This window comes from Silurus meridionalis, chromosome 23 (assembly GCF_014805685.1).
Source record: "Silurus meridionalis isolate SWU-2019-XX chromosome 23, ASM1480568v1, whole genome shotgun sequence".
Classification (NCBI taxonomy): Eukaryota; Metazoa; Chordata; class Actinopteri; order Siluriformes; family Siluridae; genus Silurus; species Silurus meridionalis.
In genome coordinates this window covers 23,297,422-23,319,125 of record NC_060906.1, presented here as the reverse complement: position 1 = coordinate 23,319,125, position 21,704 = coordinate 23,297,422, and the positions used below count along the sequence as shown (strand labels likewise).

Here is a 21,704-nt window from a genome sequence, read left to right as displayed (position 1 = left end):
GGGGTGCAGTCAGCATTCACATTCATCCCAAAAGGTTCAGTAGGGATGATAGAGCACTCTGATGATAGCAGAACACTCAAGATCTTCCTCTCCAAAGCATGTATAGCAGATCATCATGGAGCTGGCTGTGTGCACAGGGGCATCGCCATGCTGGAACAGGTTTTGGTTTCCAAGTTCAAGCGAAAAACTATTTTATTATAGCGCATCTAAAGAAGTCCGATTTAATTGTGTTCCTCCAGAACCACATATAGCTGGAAATGAATGTACATATACATTCAATATAAGGGGTTTTTGTGTGCATTGTGATGGAAAACCACAAAGTCATCCATCTGCTCTGTGTGTAAAAAAAAAACCAAACCCTGGACCAATCAGGAACCACCCTGTCAGATCCAGAGCAGATGGATGACTTTGTGGCTTTCAAACAAAGTCCACAAAATAACATACATCACCGACTACAACCGAGATCAAATGACATCTGAGATAATCTCATCGTGGTAATTACGTTCCAGTTCGGTTCTTCGGAGGCACGTGCGTACGTGATTAGTACGTGATTAAAAACGCTTTAAAAATACATCATCAAAATACCTGACTTTACTGACACTAACCTTGCGTCTGAATGAGCACAAACATCTAGTGAAACATCTTCCCAGAAAAACAGAGGTTACTAGACCAGCAAATGAAGAATAAATGTGGAATGAGATGTTCAAAAAGTAGGCTATACCAATCTAATGCGCCCGTGTAGTGTACATTCTTTTGTGTGCATTTCTAACTTGTTCCTGGTCGGGTTGGTTTTTGTTGTGGACGCTTCACGGCTGTGAAATCATGCTTACACTTTCATTCTGCGTATCAATCAGTGACTGGGACATTCAGGTATTTCAAGAGTATGAAGGAACCATAGTTTTAACCCCAACTAGCAGGTTGATAGCACATCAAACAACACGGTGTGTAAACGAAAGACAAATTATCCACTACATGAGAGAGGTGTGGAGAGGGTTGTTTCAGGTTACTGAGTCAGAGCTCGTCAAATACTCCGGCCGTCTGAGTCACAGGGACGAGAACGATCTCCGGCGTAACGACAAAAGAAGCCTATTTTTTTTACTTTCTGCAGTTTTTTTATATGGAAAAATTTTTTTAATGAGCTCATGAAGAATAAAGTTATAAAACATGCCGTTCCTCTCTGCTTTGACAAGAAAACATAAATAGCAATAAATAAGTACCAACATGGTGGCCGGCAGGTCAGACGTCTGTGTACTTCTCCTACAGCCGATGTGTACAGTCTACACACACTAGGGGTTTAACGGTACACAAAGTTCACGGTTCGGTACAAACCCTGGGTTTTATATCACGGTTCAATTAAATTATGGTTAAATAAAATATAAAACTATTTAATATTTTGTGAAAAGAATTAAATAGAATAAATCAAATTAATGCAATATGCTTTTTATTATATTGATTAAATTGAGGAATCAATTAAATTGCCACAAATCTACTTGTGATCTACGTAACTGTTCTGCTTATTTCACCAGACTTTAACGAATGTCTTCATTCCTTCCATCTTTCATTCATTCACTCCATCGATATGTGGAAGTGTCAGGATTTTACACCCCTTTACATTGGGAAGAACACGGACCCAATCTACTTCTGCAGAACTTTGTGTATGCAGATCTACTCAGGCTGCCTGAAGGATTCACAGAGTAAGAATTTCACTGTATATTCTAGAATGTTTCCTCCATGTATAACCATAAAATCTTGAAACTTGAATGAGAACCCCCAAAGTTCTTCTGGAGGTGCTGTGGAGTAAGGGTTCTCGCACCACGTGTTTGTGTATATAACTAGAAAACTACAAGGTACTGAAATCTCAGTGGTTAGTAGTAGGGGGTGCAGGGGTTGGTGAAGGAGCAGAAGAACTTGAAAAGCCTCACACATCCTTTAAATCGCATGTATGGAAGCACGTCCTTGATGTAACAAGGTATTAATGGAAAGCATTTAGATTTGTCTCCTCCCCCTTTTTTTCGCTGATCTGAAATTGATTTTGTGATCCGTTGCACCACTAGCGTTTAGGATGTTGGACTTCTGATCAAAAGGTCATGAGTACAAATCCCAGCTCCACTAATCTGCCAATGCTGGGCCCTTGAGCAAGGCCCCAAACCTCCAACTGTGCAGTTGTATAAATGATATAATTATAAGTTGCTACATAAAACAACGGGGAAAAAAAACGAGTCCTCATACATCACTACTGTTACAGTTGTTCCTTCAGTCTGTCAAAATGCAAGAACTTGTGGTACTTTTTTTGTCCTTGAGTAGAAACGTAAAAGGAGAGGTTTTATTTCAAAGTCTGGGGTTAAGTACTTTTAAAGAAATAATCTAGTTCGTCCACCATCACTGAAAACCAGATCGATCAGAGGAAACACGGGTTTTCTTTTTCGCTTCATATCTTCCTCCTAAACGAGCAGACCAGTCATACGGATCCTTCTGTTTAACACACACACACACACACACACACACATGTATTATGTAGTATTTAGGTTAGGGTGTGGCTCTGTGCGCAGGCTATTGTACTGAGGATCACACGTGTTGTTCAGTACATCCTGCGTAATCCTCGAGCTATTCTGTGCGTTATCTTTAAATTAATAAGTCTCGTTCGAGTGCACGGGCTGATGCGTCCCCAGACACACGGCGTACGGTTTTAACGTCTAATACTATATTTGTTTATATTAATAAGCAAAGTTCTTCCTCTCAGCAGAAAAGATAAAAGGGAGTCTGGAGAGATCAGGGACATCTAGACTCCGATCTCGTACAGCGACGAGACAAAGCGAGACAGAGGCCCACACAACTCCGTCTGACATGGAGTTTAAAACTTGGGGAGGGTCGGGAATGTAAGGAAGTAAACACACACACACACACACACACACACACACACACACACACACACACACACACACACACAGAAGGAAGTGTACACAGTGCCTGGGTGTCTCCTGACCAAACAGGTTAACACATCATGCGTGGCCAGTTTGCTGACGCCTGGTACAAGTCTGAAACTGGGAAGTCATTTGTATCACACACACACACACACACACACACACACACACACACACACACACACACACACACACACACACACTTATCTTGTTAACCACCCTGAGAACATGCATGCAGAATGTTGAGTGTGAACTGTTAAGTGATGTGCACACGAGACAACATGCCATCCGTGTGAGAAAGACGAGACTGTGTAAAAAACACACAATACTCCTGACCTGTGAGCAAAATAAATAAATTTATTATAAAATTATAAATAAATATAAATGAAATTGTTCTTTAAAGCTCCGTATATAAAAAAAACATTATGATCCTGTTTAGTGCTTTGTGCAGTGTAGTGTTCATGATGATCAGTCTAATCCTGAGCCGACACACAGAGGTCACTGCAGTAAGGTTTGAAGAGGCATTTTACTTTTTTAATATAAAGAAAGAAACAAACAAAACATCTGGGAGTAAGAAACATGCTTGTGGGCTGGTGGTGAGGATCAAAGGAAACGTTTATGTAGTATGAAATGTGTCAGTGCATCCTTGTGCGTGTGAGGAAAACAAAAACAAACGGAAAAAAATTAAGAAATAACCCATTAAAAATAATGTGTCTCGAAAAAAAGACAAAAAGCGTATTGAGAGAGAGACAGACATACAGAGAATGACAGAAAGACAGGCAGAGACACTGATCTGCCAACAGCCAGATAGACAGAATGACAGATAAATAAATAGACAGACTACAGCTGCAACAACTAATCAATAAAATCAATCATTATTGATAATTAAATTCATAGTAAACAAATTGCTGTTGATTAGTTTTTTTGCTCAAGTTACAGTTTAGCGTGACAGTAAGATACACAGCTGCTTGGGAAAATGGCGGACAGTACAAGGTCAACCAGGGTGCGTCCCGAGTCCCCCAAGGCATGAGAGCATTTTATACTAAACGCAACAAAGAAAACTGTAACCTGGAAGTTACGCAAACCTGAGCTCGTGTGGGATGGAAGTACCACAGTGATGCACGAGCACGTGATGAAGGGGAAACATCAGCATGGTGAGCAGAAACTGTTTAAACCTCACCATGTGAAAATGGTGTAGTATAATAAAGTGCTATTGTGTAAACTGTTTATTTGGTAACTTCGGGAAAGTCGTACTGGATCTGTTCTGTTGTGGGCATCAGGTTGCGCAATCCGTTCGCTCGCGACATCGTGATGATTCAATTAAAGCGACGCGAACAAACTGAATCTAAAAGCAGCAAATAACAGCAGCAGTAAGCGATCACATTTTTAGTCACTGTTGTGGTTTATGCATTTGTACACCAATGCGTTTTTTTATTTTTTATTGATCAAATCTGTTAGCTTGCTGCGTTTCTATTCTATTTTTATAGCATTTGTCTACTACAACAGTAACTTATTCGTTTTTCAAACGTGATTTACATGCTTGTTTTCAATGTTTGTATATTCAATTTACGCACATATCTTTTAATTATTATACAAAATTAAATTAATGATCTACCCTAGATGCTTAGATCTTCACAACCGAATAAAATATCTGTGTAAAAAAACAATACTGTATTATATTTTATATAAATTTTTTAAGCCTGGTTGTCAACTTGCCATCTGCAAAATACAAATACAATCGATGATTTACACAAATTGCTTCACCTAAAGAAACGACCCAGCACGAGAGGAATTGTTCAAAGGAGAAAAGGAATTTACTCCACAATAAGCAGCTACTATAAACTTTAATATGTCTGAATTAAAGATGGTTAAAGTCAATATGTGGCTTTTGTATATTTAACTACACTTTTATGCATAAATACCCTGAATTAGGGTTTTATAGTTATAATGAGCAAAACATCTAATATTCTGAATAGCAGTGATGATTAACGTTGAAATGATCATCAGAGGATAAACTGTAGCACTTTTAAACACCTTGATCTGCAGAATAAGGAATAAATCAAACAGGAAAAAAAAGAATGATGTGCTGAGCGTGTATTTTTTATCATTTCAATTCAAACAAAACAACTAATATCTGATCTGATAATATCTCAGATGTGACACACATCAGAGGTGAAATTAATCTATAAACAGTCCCTTCTCCTGTTAAAGTCCTCACCTGGACCTGTTTCAGATAAACTGAAAGCAAAAGCAAGAGTCACCGGGTGAGAGTCATGTGACGTGATCACATGACACCGTGTTGACTGTCTGTACTCAATAACGTGTACAGTTTCGATCACGTGTTCCGGCTTCCTGACGTGATGAATTCGGCACACTAGATCTTCCAGGTAGAAATACCTGTGCAGGTCGTCTATTCGGGCACTGCTGTGTGTGTGTGTGTGTACACTGATAAAGCAGTATTATTAAACCTAAGCCACTGCTCTGGGATCTGGAGGTTCAGTAAATTCTGTGTGATCATAACAGAAACTGCTTGTTTGAAAAAATTTCTAGTGGAAACCATTACAGTGTCTGCTTAGGGTTTGATGGTTTTCCTGCATGGAGCGGTTGTGTACTGCATTTTACTACATCCAATTGTACCTTTTTTTTGTACATAAATCCATAACAGAAGTGGATCTTTGTAATAGCAGAAAACGTAAATGGTAGAAAGGGAGGAAAGATGGACTTGTTGCCATGGAAATGTTGCACTCTCCACTTCAACGTATACTACATCCATTTCTATTTGTACACACAACCATAAAAACTGTAAATATAACGAAAAAATATGAACGAGACTCTGATCAAGGCACTGAGATCAGGATATAAGGTGATTTCTTAGAAAATCTCAAAAACAAATGATCACCATCATCATCATCATCATCATCTGCAAGGAAAGCCCTGCTCAAATCCACCTGTCATTGACCACCTTCGCCACAGTCCATGTCTATGAAGAGCACACATCATCAGGGACTTCCTCACATTCCAGTCACAAACTGTTTAACCTCCTTCCACCCTGGAAGAACATACAGGAACATTCACTGCACAACCGTTTACACTCCATTTATGGCATTTAGAAGATGCCCTCACCCAGAGAAACTTACAATGATCGAATTCATAAGCGGTGGCAGTTTAGTGGGGGTGGGATTTGAACTCACAACCTTCTGAGCAGAAGTCCAACAGCTTAACCACTGAGCTGCCAGCTCCCATAATTCTCTCTCACACACACACACACACACACACACACACACACACACACACACACACACACGTGTGAACACGGGCAGGGGGTGACAACTGCCGCTCATTTTGTATGTCGACAGCAATAAAATATGTGAAATACGTTCCCAAGACTACAGAATTCGATGACACACAAATAAAAGGTCTACAAATAGTTTATTGGTGATATTCACACAAATAGTTGTGGGACACTTCCGGGAAAAATGGCCGCCGGTTCCCATGGAAACCTTGTACCTTCTGACCCTAAATCTGGTGTACAATCATAAGAAATGGAACAGACTGAAATATATGGAGGAGACTGAAAAAAATGACGTCAATAAAATTCTGGAAAATAAGTATTCACATTAAATATGATATATTTTATTACAAAAAAAAATTTGAAGGGGGGTCACGTGACCGTGCCTTAAAACACGTTATAATAATTTCAATTATTACTAAAGCCTGATTTGAATTGAAATAAACATTTTTTTTATGCACCCACGAATGATATCTTGTCGATTATTTCTGTAAAAATTTTTACAAATAAAAATAAGAAGAGATACACATGATGCTAGAGGATGGAGAGATGATGGCTAGGTTTGGGTTTAGCCCCTCGGCTAGATTATGTAGCTCTCATTTTTGGTATCTATCAGGTTTATTTTACTAAATGTATTTATTTTTAATGGTGTTTGTGATAGTATTGATTTCTCCTGTTAGCTCAGGATGCTAAAGCTAGCCTCAGGTTACCGTTTATGCGACCAAACAGCGCTCGCGCGCGCTCTACGACCGGACTGAGGGGAATCAAGAAAGCCGCTCGCGCTGCACTTATAAATCACTAAAAAATAATAAGAAAATACAGTATAAACCTCACTCACGTCGCTGTCGACCTCGATGTCATCGTTATCGCTCATTCTTCGGTCGAGTTTTCTGTGTTTTTTGGGTTTATTTTTCGTTAACCGGCGACCATGAACACCAAGAGGAAGGCGCTCGCGCTCTCTCTCCCACACACCAACAAGCAACAGCCAGGAGGTGTGCGCGCCGCGCCGCACGTGACTCGCCCGCACGCGGACGCAGCACGTCCGCGCCAAGCAGCATGGGATATGTGGTTTCCACACAGGCTTCCGGTACGTCTCTGAAGCTGCTCTAAAACTACAATACCCAACTCAACGTCTATTTAAACGGTTCACAACAATAAAACTCGTGATTGGTTATTTTTTTGATTACTCTTTCAAATAAAGTTTATTTATACCAAAGAACATTTTTCTTTCTCTTTCTAAAAACATTTGATACGCTTAAAGGGTTCAGGAGTGACTTCCTAACCAAAATCCTTTGCGAATTTGTTTTGCGGGCCAATCAGAGCGGACGGACCTGAGAGGCGGAAGTAGTAGTAAACATAATATTTACATATATTTAGGTTGTTTATTTTATTATTTTACTTTTCTTTTTTATTATTATTAAATTTAATCCTGTGCTTTAAATAACTAAATGAATCCTTTATATTGTTTATACAGGAAAAAGAAAATTAAACTGTGTTGTGGTAGTGTTTGTTTTTCTTTATATATATGATTATATATATGCAATGATTTCCATTGATGATTTTGTTTTATTCTCTATACATTTATTTATACATTTATTCACATTTTATTATTTACCAAAAAAAAAAATCTAATGTTTGAATTGAGAATATATCCCATTTTAAGCCAAAAATAAGGTCATTTTGAATTTGATGTCTGCAACACATCTGAAAAAAGTTGGGACAGGGCCGTGTTTTTCACCACGTCTTCTATCTGTGTACATTTGGGAACTGAGGAGACAAACTGCTGAAGTTTTGGGTGAGGAATGCTGTCAAATATGTGTCTGATACAGGATTTCAGCTTCTAGGTGTTCTTTGTTGTGTTTTGTTCATTGTATGATTCACCAAATGTTTTCCAATAGTAAAAGGTTTAGTCTGCAGGCCAGTTCAGAACCTCAGTTCTTCTACAATGAAGTACTGGTAAAAGTTGCAGTGAGCAGTGTTTTGCACAAATATCCACAGCCTTCGCTGAAAAAAGACGATTCCTAAATAGAAGCATTTGTTGCTCTAAAACCAGTAAAAAACGTTCAGCATTGATCGAGCCTTTCCAAATGTTGAATGGGCACCTTGCACATTTTGAAAGGCTCTTTCAAGGCCAATCACAAGCCAGACAGTCCCTCTCCTCTTTAGTCCGGAGGACCTGGAGTCCATGGTATCCAAAAAGAAATAAAAAATTCGATTTGTCTGACCGCAGAACAATTTTCCACTTGAGCTCAGTATATTTTAAATGAGCTTTAGCCCAGAGAGAATGGTAGCGTTTTTGGATCATGTTCACACGTGCCTATTTCTTAGCATGTAAGAGGTTCAACCTGCATTTGTGAATGACAAAGCAAACTGTGTTCACAGACAATGATGGAGGTGTTAATGAGCCCATGCAGTGATTTCCGTTACAGAATCATGACTGTTTTAAATGCAGTGCCGTCTGAGGGCCTGAAGATCACCTTCTCCTGTGTGCATAAAGATTTCTCCAGATTCTTTGAAATGTTTAATGATATTATGTTCTGTAAATAATAAAATATTTAACTGTATTGTGAATTGATATTGAGGATCATTATTCTGAAATCTTTACTTCTGAGAGACTCCACCTCTCTAAGATACAGATATTTATACCCAATCATCTCACTGATCTGTTGTCACTTAACCTCATTACTTCTAAAATGTGTCTCCAACTGTTTAATTTTAATATCGCTCACTTTTCCCCAGACTTTTATTGCCCCTTCCCAAAAATTATTTTCTATAAAATGGTACATTTCCTCAGTTTAAACACATGTTTTCTGTGTTCGATTGGGAATAAAATATGGATTTATGAGATTTGCAAATCCTGTTTTTATTTCCATTTCACATCTTTTTGGAACTGGGGTCCACTTCCAGAAAGCGCTCATTGTGTAGCAGGAACATTTGATCCACTTCTGAATATTACTGAAATGTTCACTGATGGAAAACTGGGGGGAAAATGATCATAGTGATTGCAATCCTCAAGCTCTCTGAAGAACATACAGACCACAGATTCTCTTCCTGGTTTCACCATAGTTCCATCCACATTAACCCCACAGATCTTTAGATAGTAGATAGGTGTATGTGAATAAATAAACCGAATAAAGTTACATTTACGGTGTTTACTTTAGCTATTTTTGGGAGACATTTGTAAAAAGAAAAGAAAAGCCACAGGAAGGTCACAGACTTTTTCCCTTTACACATCTCTAAACATGCAAATACTTTACCAGGCCACAACATGTATATCATTGTATTTGCATATTCTGTAAAGTGTGTTCTGGGGAAAAGACTGCAGGAGACCATCAGTAAGCATGTGTTCTAGCAGGTATTTTGTTCCTGTATGTTTGAGGTAGCAGCTGGCAGCTTGGTGTTTATTAACTATGAAACAGACTTTATATGTCACACATACATTGAAGCACAGTGAAATTATTATGTTTATATAATTCAGCTTGTTAGAAAGATGAGGTCAGAGCACAGAGTCAGATGGGTTTGAGGACCAACAGGGGCACCTTGGACTTGGCTGGGGCTCAAACCTGTGACTTTCTGATCAGGAACCCAGAGACTTAACCACTGAGCCACCACTGTCCAAAGCAAAGGAGTTTTCCGGCACCTGATTTTACCTCAGAACAGCTCCACCAATAAGCATGGAAGTCCAATGTGATATCCATTGCGCCAAAGAGCCTGTTGAAGGTTATATTCCAACCTTGTGTTTTGTTCCTCCTAGATGTTTGGTATTACCAGATCACAACAACTACAAAAAGACATTTAAAACCACATCTGCATACATACTGTAAGCTCACATATGCCTATGTTGAAATAATCTGAATCGAATATGCCATCTCTCCCATCCTAAGAACATTGGAAATAAAATCTTTAGCCAGCCAAGGATGGAGTGTTTGGTCACCATAAAGCTGAAGTTCTGGATGAACCAGGGAAAAACATTTGCGAAGCCAAGGAAACACTGAACCCCTTCTCTGAAGCGGGAGATGGTAACTGCTTGGAACTTTCTGGAATCCATGTGGATACATCCAGCACTAATGATGAATCCCAGTCAGGGCCACAACTTAAATTTGGGTCAGCAGCTTGTCAGACAGACACTCGATTAGTTAACCACAGGAGACAAATGAACCCAAGTGAACCTTAATTAGGAATTTGAAATTTATGCATCAGGAAAATTACAATTAAAAGAGCAGGGTACATGGGAAAAACAAGATACAGAAATGACAATGACATTTATAAGGTCAAAAGGCCAAAAGGAGGACAATGTTGTCCTCTAGTGGCCAAAATACAACACAACATGTCCAGGTCCTGGCAATGTGTAAACAATTTCTTGGACTAAAATACACCAGTAGGTTAAGTTGGTTAAAAATGAAAGTTTTTTTGTAAATTATTGCAACATTTATTTATTTTTTGGGCACAAAAGCCAGTGGTGAACTTTTTTCAGCATGTGTAGTTTCATCAAACATTCAGCTTTTCACCTTCAGCTGTGCCTCTTATTATAAAACTCACCAAAGATGTTCTTCACTTTTTGGAGATTTTCTTGTTCATCCCAGAGCAGGTCAGTAGGATTTAGGTGCAGTGACTGGGCAGGTCTTTCCATAATAGATGACACTCCAGACCACTGTTTTCTGTACTGTGAAGTCGGTTCCAATGAGCCGCAGTCCAGATGGAACTGCATGGTGTTGAAGTATGAAACGGGAGACATGTTGGGTCCTTTCACTTTCCAGAGTAAATCTCCAACCTTCTCTGCTCCAAAACAACCCCAACACCATTACGCTTTCACTTCCATGTGTGAGTGTGGGGGTGAGGGAATCTGATCACATCTTCTCTCCTGATCTTACACAAGATCTTCTGTGAGAGACACAAATGTCCCATTTGGACTCCACACAACTTTCTTCCATTCACTCACTGTCCAATTCTTGTGTGTTTGCTGCATCGAAACCTGCACATGTCTCCAACAGTTTATTCCAGACACCATGATTGTATCTGAAAAAAAGGTTATTATGATCTAAACAGGTTCCTGATGAGCATTGATGAGAACTCGTCAGGAGCACCCGCGCTCTGTGACTGTTATTTAACTCCTTGGTTAATTATAAAGCTAGTTTGGGATGGATACAGTATTTGTGTAAACTTTCTGAATACGTGTTGCTCCACTTCCAAAGAATTTGCAGTCAACGAAGAATAACTGATTTTCTTAGAAAACGAGGAGGCGTGAACGAACACAACCCTCTATCTTTCTCCTCCGATGACAAACACAGCACTTTTGCCCACTAACCAGTGCACGAGAGGCGAGGAGACTTCAAGAAGGTAAGCGCTGACTTCAGGTGGCAGTGGGAGCTCTGGGATTGAGATGTTGGAGGTCTGATGGGGAGGTTGTAAGTTCAGATATCAGCACCACCAAGCTGTCACTGCTGGGCCCTTGAGAAAGGCCCTTACCCTTGACTATTATTAAATCTCTATGGTAAAATCATAACATATATATGAATGAATGTTTGCATATGTTTTAATAAATATCAAATGCATTGGTGTGGATTTTATAGCTGTGTTTTTTTATTCCACAATGACAGAGGACAAGAAATCGATTTTGGTCACAGATACACACGGACATGACAAGGACATTTACAAGACGCACGTTTTCAAGAAAAGCTGGACATTGTGAGGTAAGAAAACCAGATGTGAAGTTTTTTCATGAACCGTTTTATTTTGCCTTTTTCCCCCCTGTAGAATTTGTACACAAAATTTGCCTTTGTTCCAAATCCCCTGGAAAACCGTAATGCAAAAAAAAAAAATGCACAAATTTGTACAGGGTCATTTTTCTAGCTTAATATCGATGCTCCTGTTAGAGATGATGTACGTGGAGGTGCAGTTGTGGCTACAGTGAAAGGAGAAGTGTTGAATTGTGTTCATTGGGTTTCTTGCTTTAGTGATGACATTCATTCTCTCTGTAGGAGATCCTGTGTGTGATGTAGCTCTGTTCTACTGCGTTTCTCTATAGTACTGATGCTTTCTAGAGCCGTGGTGTCATAATGATGAGATTAAGAGGTTTGATTCAGGTAGAACATCACTGATTTATATCACATCTCTCCTTCTGTTCTAATTGTTCTGTAGTTGGGCGACATCCTGTTCCCCCCCTAAAATCACTGCCAAATGTAGGCCAGTATATTCCAATAATGGTTTTAACTGGATTAATGAAGGTTATTTATTTATTTATTTATTGACAGTAATCCCGTTTTACTGCGATTAAAATTCCCGGTTTATTGCGGAATGGCATTTGGCGCATAACTAATTAGTTTGGCTGATTTTCCCGGTCTCTCACGGAGAGCACCATAGACCAAAACACTTATAGTGAATTATTTTTATGGAGTTTTATGTTGAAATAATAACATTTATTAATAAAAAATATGATAATTCATTATAAAATGATGTAAAATGTTAATACAGTACATTACCGTAAAACATAAAATAGCATTTTTACGGTGGCGTCCGTTTATCCTGGTTTTTTCGTTTATTTATATATAAAATCAGGATTACTGTATTTAATTATTTATTGTCAGGATTTTGGTCATTTTTCCTACTTTTTTCCTCCCTCTATCTGTCTTTTGTCCCACCACTAGATTGCACACGATGCACTTTATTTGGCGAGGACACTTAATTTAGTCCTGAGCTCTGTGTTCTGTTATGTAGCTTTATATTGTTTAATGTAACACCAGGGTTCTGGAGGAATGTTGTCTCACTTCACTGTGTACTGCGTCAGATATTTATGGTAGAAAAATGACAATAAAAGCTTTTGACTTGAGATCGCTACCTACTCATTGCTAATTGTTTCCACCTGAGTCCTGTTACCCCTGTGTGTATTTAAGCTCCCCATTTGTCAAAGTTACTTTGATTAATTGTTGAAGTTGTTTTTCCAGGTCTCCCAAGAGCCCTGAGTAAGTCCTTATTTGTGTTCTTTTTTTTTTCCATTGCATTTCCTTTTGAGTTGTGGACTTTGTTTTGCTTTGATTTTGTGCTGTAGTTTTTAGGATTTGAGTTGTGGATTCTCTATTTGCTCTTTCCTATTTTTATCCATTTTGGGCTTTCTAATAAAATGATGGCTTATAAAACCTTCCAGAGTCTGTCTCTGCATTTGGCTTCACATACTTTTTCTGTGGCAGCCAGCTAAAGCTCGTGCTTTTCCTGTAGTAGACCCTGGTCTGAACTCTGGTCATCTCTATAGGCTCTCTTAGACCCTGTAGTGTACCAGGAACTACAAGGCATGACTTGCCAAGATTAACTTTCAGTCTGCTCTCCAAGAACTGCATAGAGAGATGCCCCTGTTTAGGGACCAGCCGTTTTGCCAGGTGCTGGTGTTGAGCCCCTTTTTCCTCTACCCTTCCTTCCAATCAAAGCTTTTCACCAGCTTCCCAATGGCCCCACTGCCTTAATCCCTTGCTGAGGGCATCACCTCCCTGTGGCAGACTGCTAAAGCTTCCACCACTCAGAACTCTGGCTAGTGGTGCTTATTTTTAAATCATTTCAGATCATATTGCTAGAAATAGTATTTGCAGCCTGTCCCTGACATGCTGCGTTCCTCCTTAGCTCCATCTTTTTAACACTTGCAGCAATGCTACCTCATCAGTGCTTCGGATCTCTTGTGATTTAGGGATAAGAGATAAATAAATACACAGTACAGTGTGTGCAGATGCTGAGATCTTTATGGTGTCAAATTTCCGTGTGCAAAATCAAGGCGAGCCACAGCGCCAGGGGTCTACAAGAACATCAGCTGATACCGAAGAAAGATTTGAGTCGTGTCTGACAGGCTGTGATAGCGTTTAATGAATAGACCACACCAGGGGTGTATGATCTTTTCCAAAATGGGCCAGTGTGGGTGCAGGTTTTTATCACATGGTGTGATATGGTTGGAGTAGAAGAACTCAAGTTTCCTGCACAGAGCCCTGACCTCCTCAACCGCACTGAACATGTTTGCGATGAAGTTGAATTAGAGCCTCCTTACTTATTTCACCATCAGTACCTGAGCTCACCTATGTTCTTCTAGCTGAAAAATCATTAATTCTGTGAACACATCCAAAATCAGAGCACATCTGGTTGTAGGGAACTTTAATTTGAATTAAATTGAGTAATTCGACTACATATTGGGTCAGATATACACAATAGGGACTTGTTTGTGGACACCTGAGCATAAGATTGGTGAAAACAGTACTATAGCAGTTCCTGGTGCTCCAGTGTAAAGTTGATAAGAAATGATTGAAGAGCTTTTAGATATAAACCAAGCCTCCTGAAGAAGTGACTTCCTGAAAATCATGGCTCAGACAAAACAGATTTCATTAAAGCTTAAGACGTTTGGCAGCCATTTTTGTCCAGAATGACTTACAATTATCACTTTTAAACTGTACATAGCGTTTGAGGGTAATGGGCCTTCTTCAAGGGCCCAACACTGGCATCTTTGTGGTGCTGGGATTTAAACTCACAACCTTCTGATTAGAAGGCCAACATCTTAACTTCTGAGCTACTACCTCCTTTATAATGCTGTTCTGGCAAAGAATGCTTCAAAACTACCTGTAAACATAATGTGACCCCTGAAAAAAATAACATGCTGGTGTTTTGTTTGTTGCGTGTTGATCATAAAGGCACCATTAATGATGTGAAGACCTTTTCTCCTCCTTACAGAAATCTGCCCTGAACAAGCACTGAAGATGAATTTCACCACTAACCAAACTGGTCTTCATTCCTATGATCTGGGCCAAAATAACTTCACTAATGCCACGTTGTCGGACATCTCGTTTTCTCCCGTTATGGATCAGGTCATTAATGTATTCTGCATCATCATCCTGTTTGACACTATGGTTGCTCTAGGCTGCACGATGAAATTCTCGGAGATAAAGAACCATATCAAAAAGCCCAAAGCTGTAGTGATCTCTTTTGTGGTTCAGTTTGGAGTGATGCCTCTTACAGCCTTCTCTCTGGCTAAACTCTTTCAACTCGGTCCCAGTGCAGCCATGGCGGTGCTGGTTTGTGGCTGCTGTCCAGGAGGAATGCTTTCCAACGTCCTGGCCTTTGCTGTTAAAGGGGACATGAACCTCAGGTATGTTTCTGCCCTTAAATTAGCTTTCTATAATACGAGGCCAGTGTACAGGTAAATAGTGTATTACATCAGACATACGAGTTTAGAAAAAAGGTGCCACGTGTGTTACCATGTCGACGATTTTATCATTAGAACAAAAAGCAAACGTGGAATTCTGCGTAAAACTCGGCAAATCTGCCGCAGAGACATTTGACACGATGTATGTTTGACATACGGCGATGCTGCAACGAGTCGTTCGAGGTGTTTCAAGGGTGAAAGAACATCGGCGGGAGACGACGAGAGATCAGCAACCCTTAAAAATGTCAAACGTTTGGCAACTTGTGCTTGTTTATTGTCGAAGAACGATCCGCATGTTCTCACTTCGGCACCCACCCCACTCGCCAGATTCGGCTCAAAGGTGCTTGACACGCTTCAAAAACAAGACTTCCAGGACACATTCCAGAAGTGGCAGGAGATCATGTGTAAACATAGATAAATAAAGTACTTACTTGTAAACAGAGCGAGTCTCCAAACTTTTTGATGCCACCTCATAGAGTATGGAGGATCTTGTTTTGGTGGCAACACTACATAGTACTTCCACAATCTGTAAATATTCATACCTGAAAGTCTAGTAACTGTGCGCAGGTTGAAATTTCATTATTTGGACCTGAAGTAAGAGTTTAGAAGATGCATACCAGTGCAAAGAAATAAAATGATGGACAATGGATTAAAAAAATCTGCTTTCAGTACTGTGAAGACAGAGGTTAGTGCCTCCAACGTTGGGGGATTTTAAACCTACCTCCGCCCACATACTGTAGTTTCCTTTATTCCGGTTGTTTGTTTGTTGTTGAACACGCAGAAAGTCACCAATCAGGGTCGAGCGCACTCTGTGTTGAACTTGTTTTGATTGGTGTATCTACTGATCACCAATATACAGTTCAGCATCAGTTCATCTGCCACATCAGCCAAATGTGTCCCCTGCCTTGTGCCTTAAACTTAATGGGATGGACTTCAACCTTAAACTTGGATGAAACCAGACCTCTAATGTAGCCTTCTCACCTTAATGCTTACATTTCAGACAAATCCATGCCAAGCAATCTGAAAGTTGCCCCATTGCACTAATACGATTTCACTCCTATATCTCTGCCTGCTTCTTTTTTCCTTCGAATAAACAAGTCTAACAATGTGGTACCTGTAATATACAAACCTCCATTGTATCTACAAACAGTAATAGTAATTTATCTGTGGAAAGCTGCTTGAAGACAATGTTCATTGTTAAAAGCGCTATACAAATACAATTTTAATAAAATAGTTTTCTCTACCATTGGTTGTCTCTCCAACCTCAGCATTGTGATGACAACCTGCTCCACACTGGGGGCGCTGGGTATGATACCCCTTCTGCTCTTCATTTACCTCCATGGCTTACCCAACCTGAGTGCCGTGCCTTACGTTCGCATCGCCCTGACCTTAATCTTCATGTTGCTGCCCTGCTTTGTTGGCATCTACATCAGCTATCGCTTTCCACAGAAATCCAAACTTGTCCTCAAGGTAGGCAAACATATTTTTGTCAATAACCAGTAAAGAAATCCAAATTGTAGGAAGACGAGTTATTCATCTCGATGTGCTTTTTTTTTTGCCACAGATCGGACTGGGAGTAATGATGGTCAGTTGTATTGTCTTAGGCAGTCTGCTCGGCGTTTACTTAGGACCGGTCATCTGGGTGGTGACAGAACCTCGAATTCTGGCTACAGGAGCACTAATGCCATTTATTGGATATGTGCTTGGCTATATGTTGTCTTTTCTTTTCAGTTTCGATGAACCGTAAGTTAATAAAGTTTTACAAACTGTATGTGAAGGTATGTATGAGTTGGTGTATAAGTGGGCGCAGTCGCAAAGAAAAACCTTGAGAGGAACCATATGCGGAACACCGAATAATACCGGAGAGAGTGTCACTGCGACTCGCGTCATATCGGAAATACGATTTGTAGTGCGTCGTTTTGCAAAATCGTAACCACTTCCTGGCCATCACTATGTAAACTCTTTAATTTTATTTTTAAATGTATTTAATCAATTTAATTTGTGTTTAATTCTTCTTCTTCTTCTTTCAGCTGCTCCCATTAGGGGGCGCCACAGCGGATCATCCGTCTCCATACCACCCTGTCCTCTACATCTGCCTCTTTCACACCAACTACCTGCATGTCTTCCCTCACCACATCCATAAACCCTTAATTTGTGTTTAATTGATTACTCAATTTAATTAATATAAGTGTATTGCATTTACTAGATTTATTTAATTACATTTTTATTTTACATTTTTATAAAATATTATAAAAATATTATTTTATATATATTATTTAACCAAGGGTCCCTGGTGGTCTAGTGGTTAGGATGTGGCGCTCTCACCGCTGTGGCCCGGGTTCGATCCCCGGTCAGGAAACCAACCCCAGCCACTCTTAGTACCGGTCCCAAGCCCGGATAAATGCGGAGGGTTGCGTTAGGAAGGGCATCCAGCGTAAAAACATGTGCCAAATCAAACATGCGGATGAGCCGCTGTGGCGCCCCCTAGTGGGAGAAGCCGAAAGAAAGTTTTATATATTATTTAACCAAGTGGGCATTTTATTTTAAACTGTTTTACAAAAAGAAACTTTTCACAAATGTTAAAATTGATTGTCGTTTTTTAATTTTTTAATTTATTATTATGATTTACATTTCTTTCCCTTAACCGCACCGAAATTTAACCAAACCGTGAATTTTGCATACCGTTCAACCCCGAGAAGTCACTTTTACAACCTTTAGCAGACTCCCTTATCCAAAGAAATTTCAATTATATCATTACCCAACTTAGCAGTTAAGGGTTAAGCTGAAGGGCATGAGCGTGTCATCTTTACACTGCTCGAATTTAAAATCGTGAAAAATCATTTACGCTACGATTTTCAAGAAAAATATAAGTGCATAATGTAATGGGCTACTGAAAAGGTGATGGACAGACAGAAAGTATTTTTTCTTTGTTATTGTACTTCAGTATTTCCATTTAAAAAAACGAAAAAACAAAACAAAAAACCTCAACACACTTTTACCTCATTCACCACATTATAATTTGTAATATCTCACTTATTTCCTCCACTGCATTTTAGAAAAACATGCTGAAAAGAAAACATTAATCCTCGAGACGTAAAATCTTTTAACTCATGTACAATATTGGTGTACTTTGTCTAGCAGCGTCATCAGAACGTTTGAGTGTTAACCAAAAACTTTTATATCTTCAACTGTATAATCATGTAGCTTTGGGGAAAGGTGACCACTGAATACGTTGAGATGTAGCATCATATTAGGGCAAGAGAGCATTGATTTGGATCTCAATTTTGTAGTATTGTCCAATACTTTGTTAATGAAGGTAAAGACGGGGTATAAGTATAGCATAAAAAGGTGTCTTTAGTGTCTCCAAACGTCGTCCAAACAAATGCCGTAAATGTAACGATGCCACCAGAACAAGATTTGAAGCTTCCTCTCAAGGTTTTTTGGATGTCTGCCAAATGTAAATGTAAATAAAACCTTATATCTGAGACTAACCTTTATATTGTCTTTTTCTTTAAACCCGAAGCTGTAGGAGGACTGTTGCTATAGAAACCGGTTGCCAAAACCTCCATCTCTGCACCACCATCCTTGAGGTAGCCTTCGAGCGAGAGGTCATCGGCCCATACACCCTCTTCCCATTTGTCTACTTTTTCTTTCAAGTCGTTGAGGTTTTGGCTTTCATCGTGATCTACAGATGCCACAAGAAACCTGCGTATAAACTTGCAACGAATCAAAGCTCTGGTGACCTTTAACAGAAAATAAATCATTAATTTTTTTAATCTGCAAGCAAAATTTCAGACGGATCGAGTGTTAATTTTAAAAAGGTTTTCAGACATCGTGTTCTCTAAGTGCAACAGAGCAGAATTAATAAACAGCCAATGCAAAGTCAAATCAAATACTAGAGCCCTGGACTAAGCTTTCAGGCAAGTTCACAGTAAATTCAAATGTAAACTAGGCACATTTACAAACCATATTGTTTTATTTCTTGCAAAAAAGAGTTGAACACTGGTGTAATTAGTTTGCGCTATGAACAGAACGCAGGAAAACGAGGATGGCTGGTGGGGAAAATGGGTTGCAGGGAATTCTGGGAATCATTTGTCACAGGAGGACAGAGGGTTTGTGACAGGTCATAACTGGGGCTGTCAATCAATTCAAATATTTAATCCTGATTAATCACATGACTGTAATGATTTAACTCATGATTATTCACACAATTTCTATCTGTAATTAATACTCTAATACTCTAATCAACAAGGGCAGGGACAACTATGAATGCTTTATGCAAATTAAGAAACTAGCGAAAGCAGCACTAGCATTAGAGAGCATAAAGACAAAATATTCTGAAAAAACTTTTACATTGGGAAAATTTTGCAGTGCAAAGCGAATTTTTCTATAGGAAATAACGTAAATTCAGATCATTCGTTCCACACATCCAAAAATATTAATAAAAAAATCATTTTAATGGTATTTTATGTACAAAGTATTGTTGCTAATGTATCTGAAACAAATAACAATGATTCTTACACAATATAAAGTACAAATAAAATGAATTAACCTACACTTTGAAAAGAGTCATGGCTGGTGTGCAGGAGGAAGAGGAGATGAGGGTTATTACTTGGAAGGAGAATCTCCTTTTAAGAGAAAATTCAGGGTCACAATACTACAGTAAACAGTACGTTCACAGGAATGCTGCCTGTACTGGAGATAAACATCAAACGAGTATGTGGGAAGCTGAGCTGAGCTCCCATTGTTTTACACAGTGAGAGTTATCGCTCGTAATGCAAGTTTCATTTTAATAAAAATCCAAGTTTCCACTGTACCCAAATCAACAGGATGTTTCCACACGGACGGTTTTAATTGCCGGATCTGTGCATCGTGGTGGATTTTGGTATTTGATTTGAGATTTGGCGTATCAGTAAAACAAATGTTTAGTGATTGAAAGTCATTATTTATTAAATAATTTATTTATTTTGTATCCGAGTAAAGAAATGACGTTGTGAACGTGTTGCATTGAAAATTTTTATTTCTCCTTTTATCTTTAAAAAATATATATTTTTCATTAAAATGAATTTGTATTAACAAGTTTATTTTGACAGCCTAATAATATATATAAGAACATTTAAAATTTTGTTTGAAACCAATTATGCAAAAGTACCGTAGATGTGAATTGTGTATACAGATTCTGTTCCGGTTTCTTGACTGGTATTATTGCTTTTTCATGGGAAATAAAAAAAAACGGTTCATGCACTTTCTTTTAGTTTAATAAATAAAAGATCAGGGCCTACAGAACAAGGATGGGATTCTTACATTCTCTGAAGTCTCATTTTATGTGCTTAAAGACAGGATTTTCTTTAAACCTCTGAACTTAAAATGGTCTGTCCATGGACTGAATCTTTATATTTTTATAAACTTCGGCTTACAGTAGATTCTTTTTTTTGGAAATGGCCTTATAACCCCTTGCCAGGTTGATGAGCTGTTAAAACAGTTGCTTCTCTGAGTTAATTAACTAATTAATTACTTTTTATAAGAAAAATTATAAAAGAGACAGCAGGAAAAGGAGAAGTGGAGGAGAGTGGAGTTTCGGGCTGGTACTTTAAATGTTTGTACTATGACTGGTAAAGGGAGAGAGGGAGCTGATATGATGGAGAAAAGTAGATATGTTGTGTGTTCAGGAGACCAAATGGAAAGTAAATAAGACCAGGAACATTGAAGGTGTTTAAACTGTTCTATCATGGTGTGGATGGAAAGAGAAATGGTGTAGGGGTGATTCTGAAGGAAGAGTACAGTAAGAGTGTAGTGGAGATGAAGAGAGTTTCTGATAGGGTGATGAACGTGAAGCTGGAAGTTGAAGAGGTGATGATAAATGTCATCAGTGCTTATGCTCCACAAGTGAGCTGTGAGATGGAGGAGAAGGAAAGATTCTGGAGTGAGATGCAACCTGAAGGAGATTGGAGACTGTAAGGTGTTGGCAGGGGACAGTGTAGCTAGATGGCATCGGATGATGGTCTGTAGGATGGTTTTGGAGGCGAAGAAGAAGAGTAGGAGAGTGAGGACTGAAAGAAGAATAAGATGGTGGAACCTGAAGCAGGAAGACTGTAGTGTGAGATTCAGGGAAGAGGTCAGACTGGGGCTCGGTGGTGGTGAAGAGGTGCTGGATGATTGGGCAACTACTGCAGGAGTGATGAGGGAGACAGCTAGAAAGGTACTTGGTGTAACATCTGGAAATAGAAAGGAAGACAAAGAGACGTGGTGGTGAAATGAGGAAAGCATAAGGAGAAAGAGGTTGGAGAAACTGAATTGGAATCGGCAGAGTGATGAGAAAAGTAGG

At 39.1% G+C, this 21,704-nt stretch overlaps 2 protein-coding genes across 5 annotated transcripts in view; one reads left to right on the top strand and one right to left on the bottom strand.

Moving 5' to 3' along the window:
• The window catches only part of max (myc associated factor X), an 11,130-nt gene extending 3,922 nt beyond the window's left edge, over positions 1-7,208 (bottom strand). Inside the window, exon 1 of the mRNA XM_046836260.1 lies at positions 7,049-7,208. Within this exon, the coding sequence (XP_046692216.1) occupies positions 7,049-7,084 (36 nt within the window). The 5' untranslated portion in view covers positions 7,085-7,208. The remainder of the gene's footprint in view (positions 1-7,048) is intronic.
• A 4,268-nt stretch (positions 7,209-11,476) lies between these two features.
• LOC124376997 (sodium/bile acid cotransporter-like) lies at positions 11,477-19,936 on the top strand. Of its 4 annotated transcripts, none has more exons than XM_046836252.1 (6): positions 11,477-11,547; positions 11,810-11,900; positions 14,908-15,322; positions 16,648-16,849; positions 16,944-17,122; positions 18,903-19,936. In XM_046836252.1, the coding sequence occupies exons 3-6, from the start codon at positions 14,934-14,936 to the stop codon at positions 19,126-19,128; spliced, it is 996 nt and encodes a 331-aa protein (XP_046692208.1). In that variant the 5' UTR covers positions 11,477-11,547; positions 11,810-11,900; positions 14,908-14,933; the 3' UTR covers positions 19,129-19,936. The 4 variants fall into 4 exon arrangements, with proteins under 4 accessions (XP_046692208.1, XP_046692209.1, XP_046692207.1 ...); XM_046836251.1 differs by lacking the exon at positions 11,477-11,547 and adding an exon at positions 11,562-11,701 and having other exon boundaries at positions 11,808-11,900; XM_046836253.1 differs by lacking the exon at positions 11,810-11,900 and having other exon boundaries at positions 11,479-11,547.
• Positions 19,937-21,704: the final 1,768 nt, after the last annotated feature.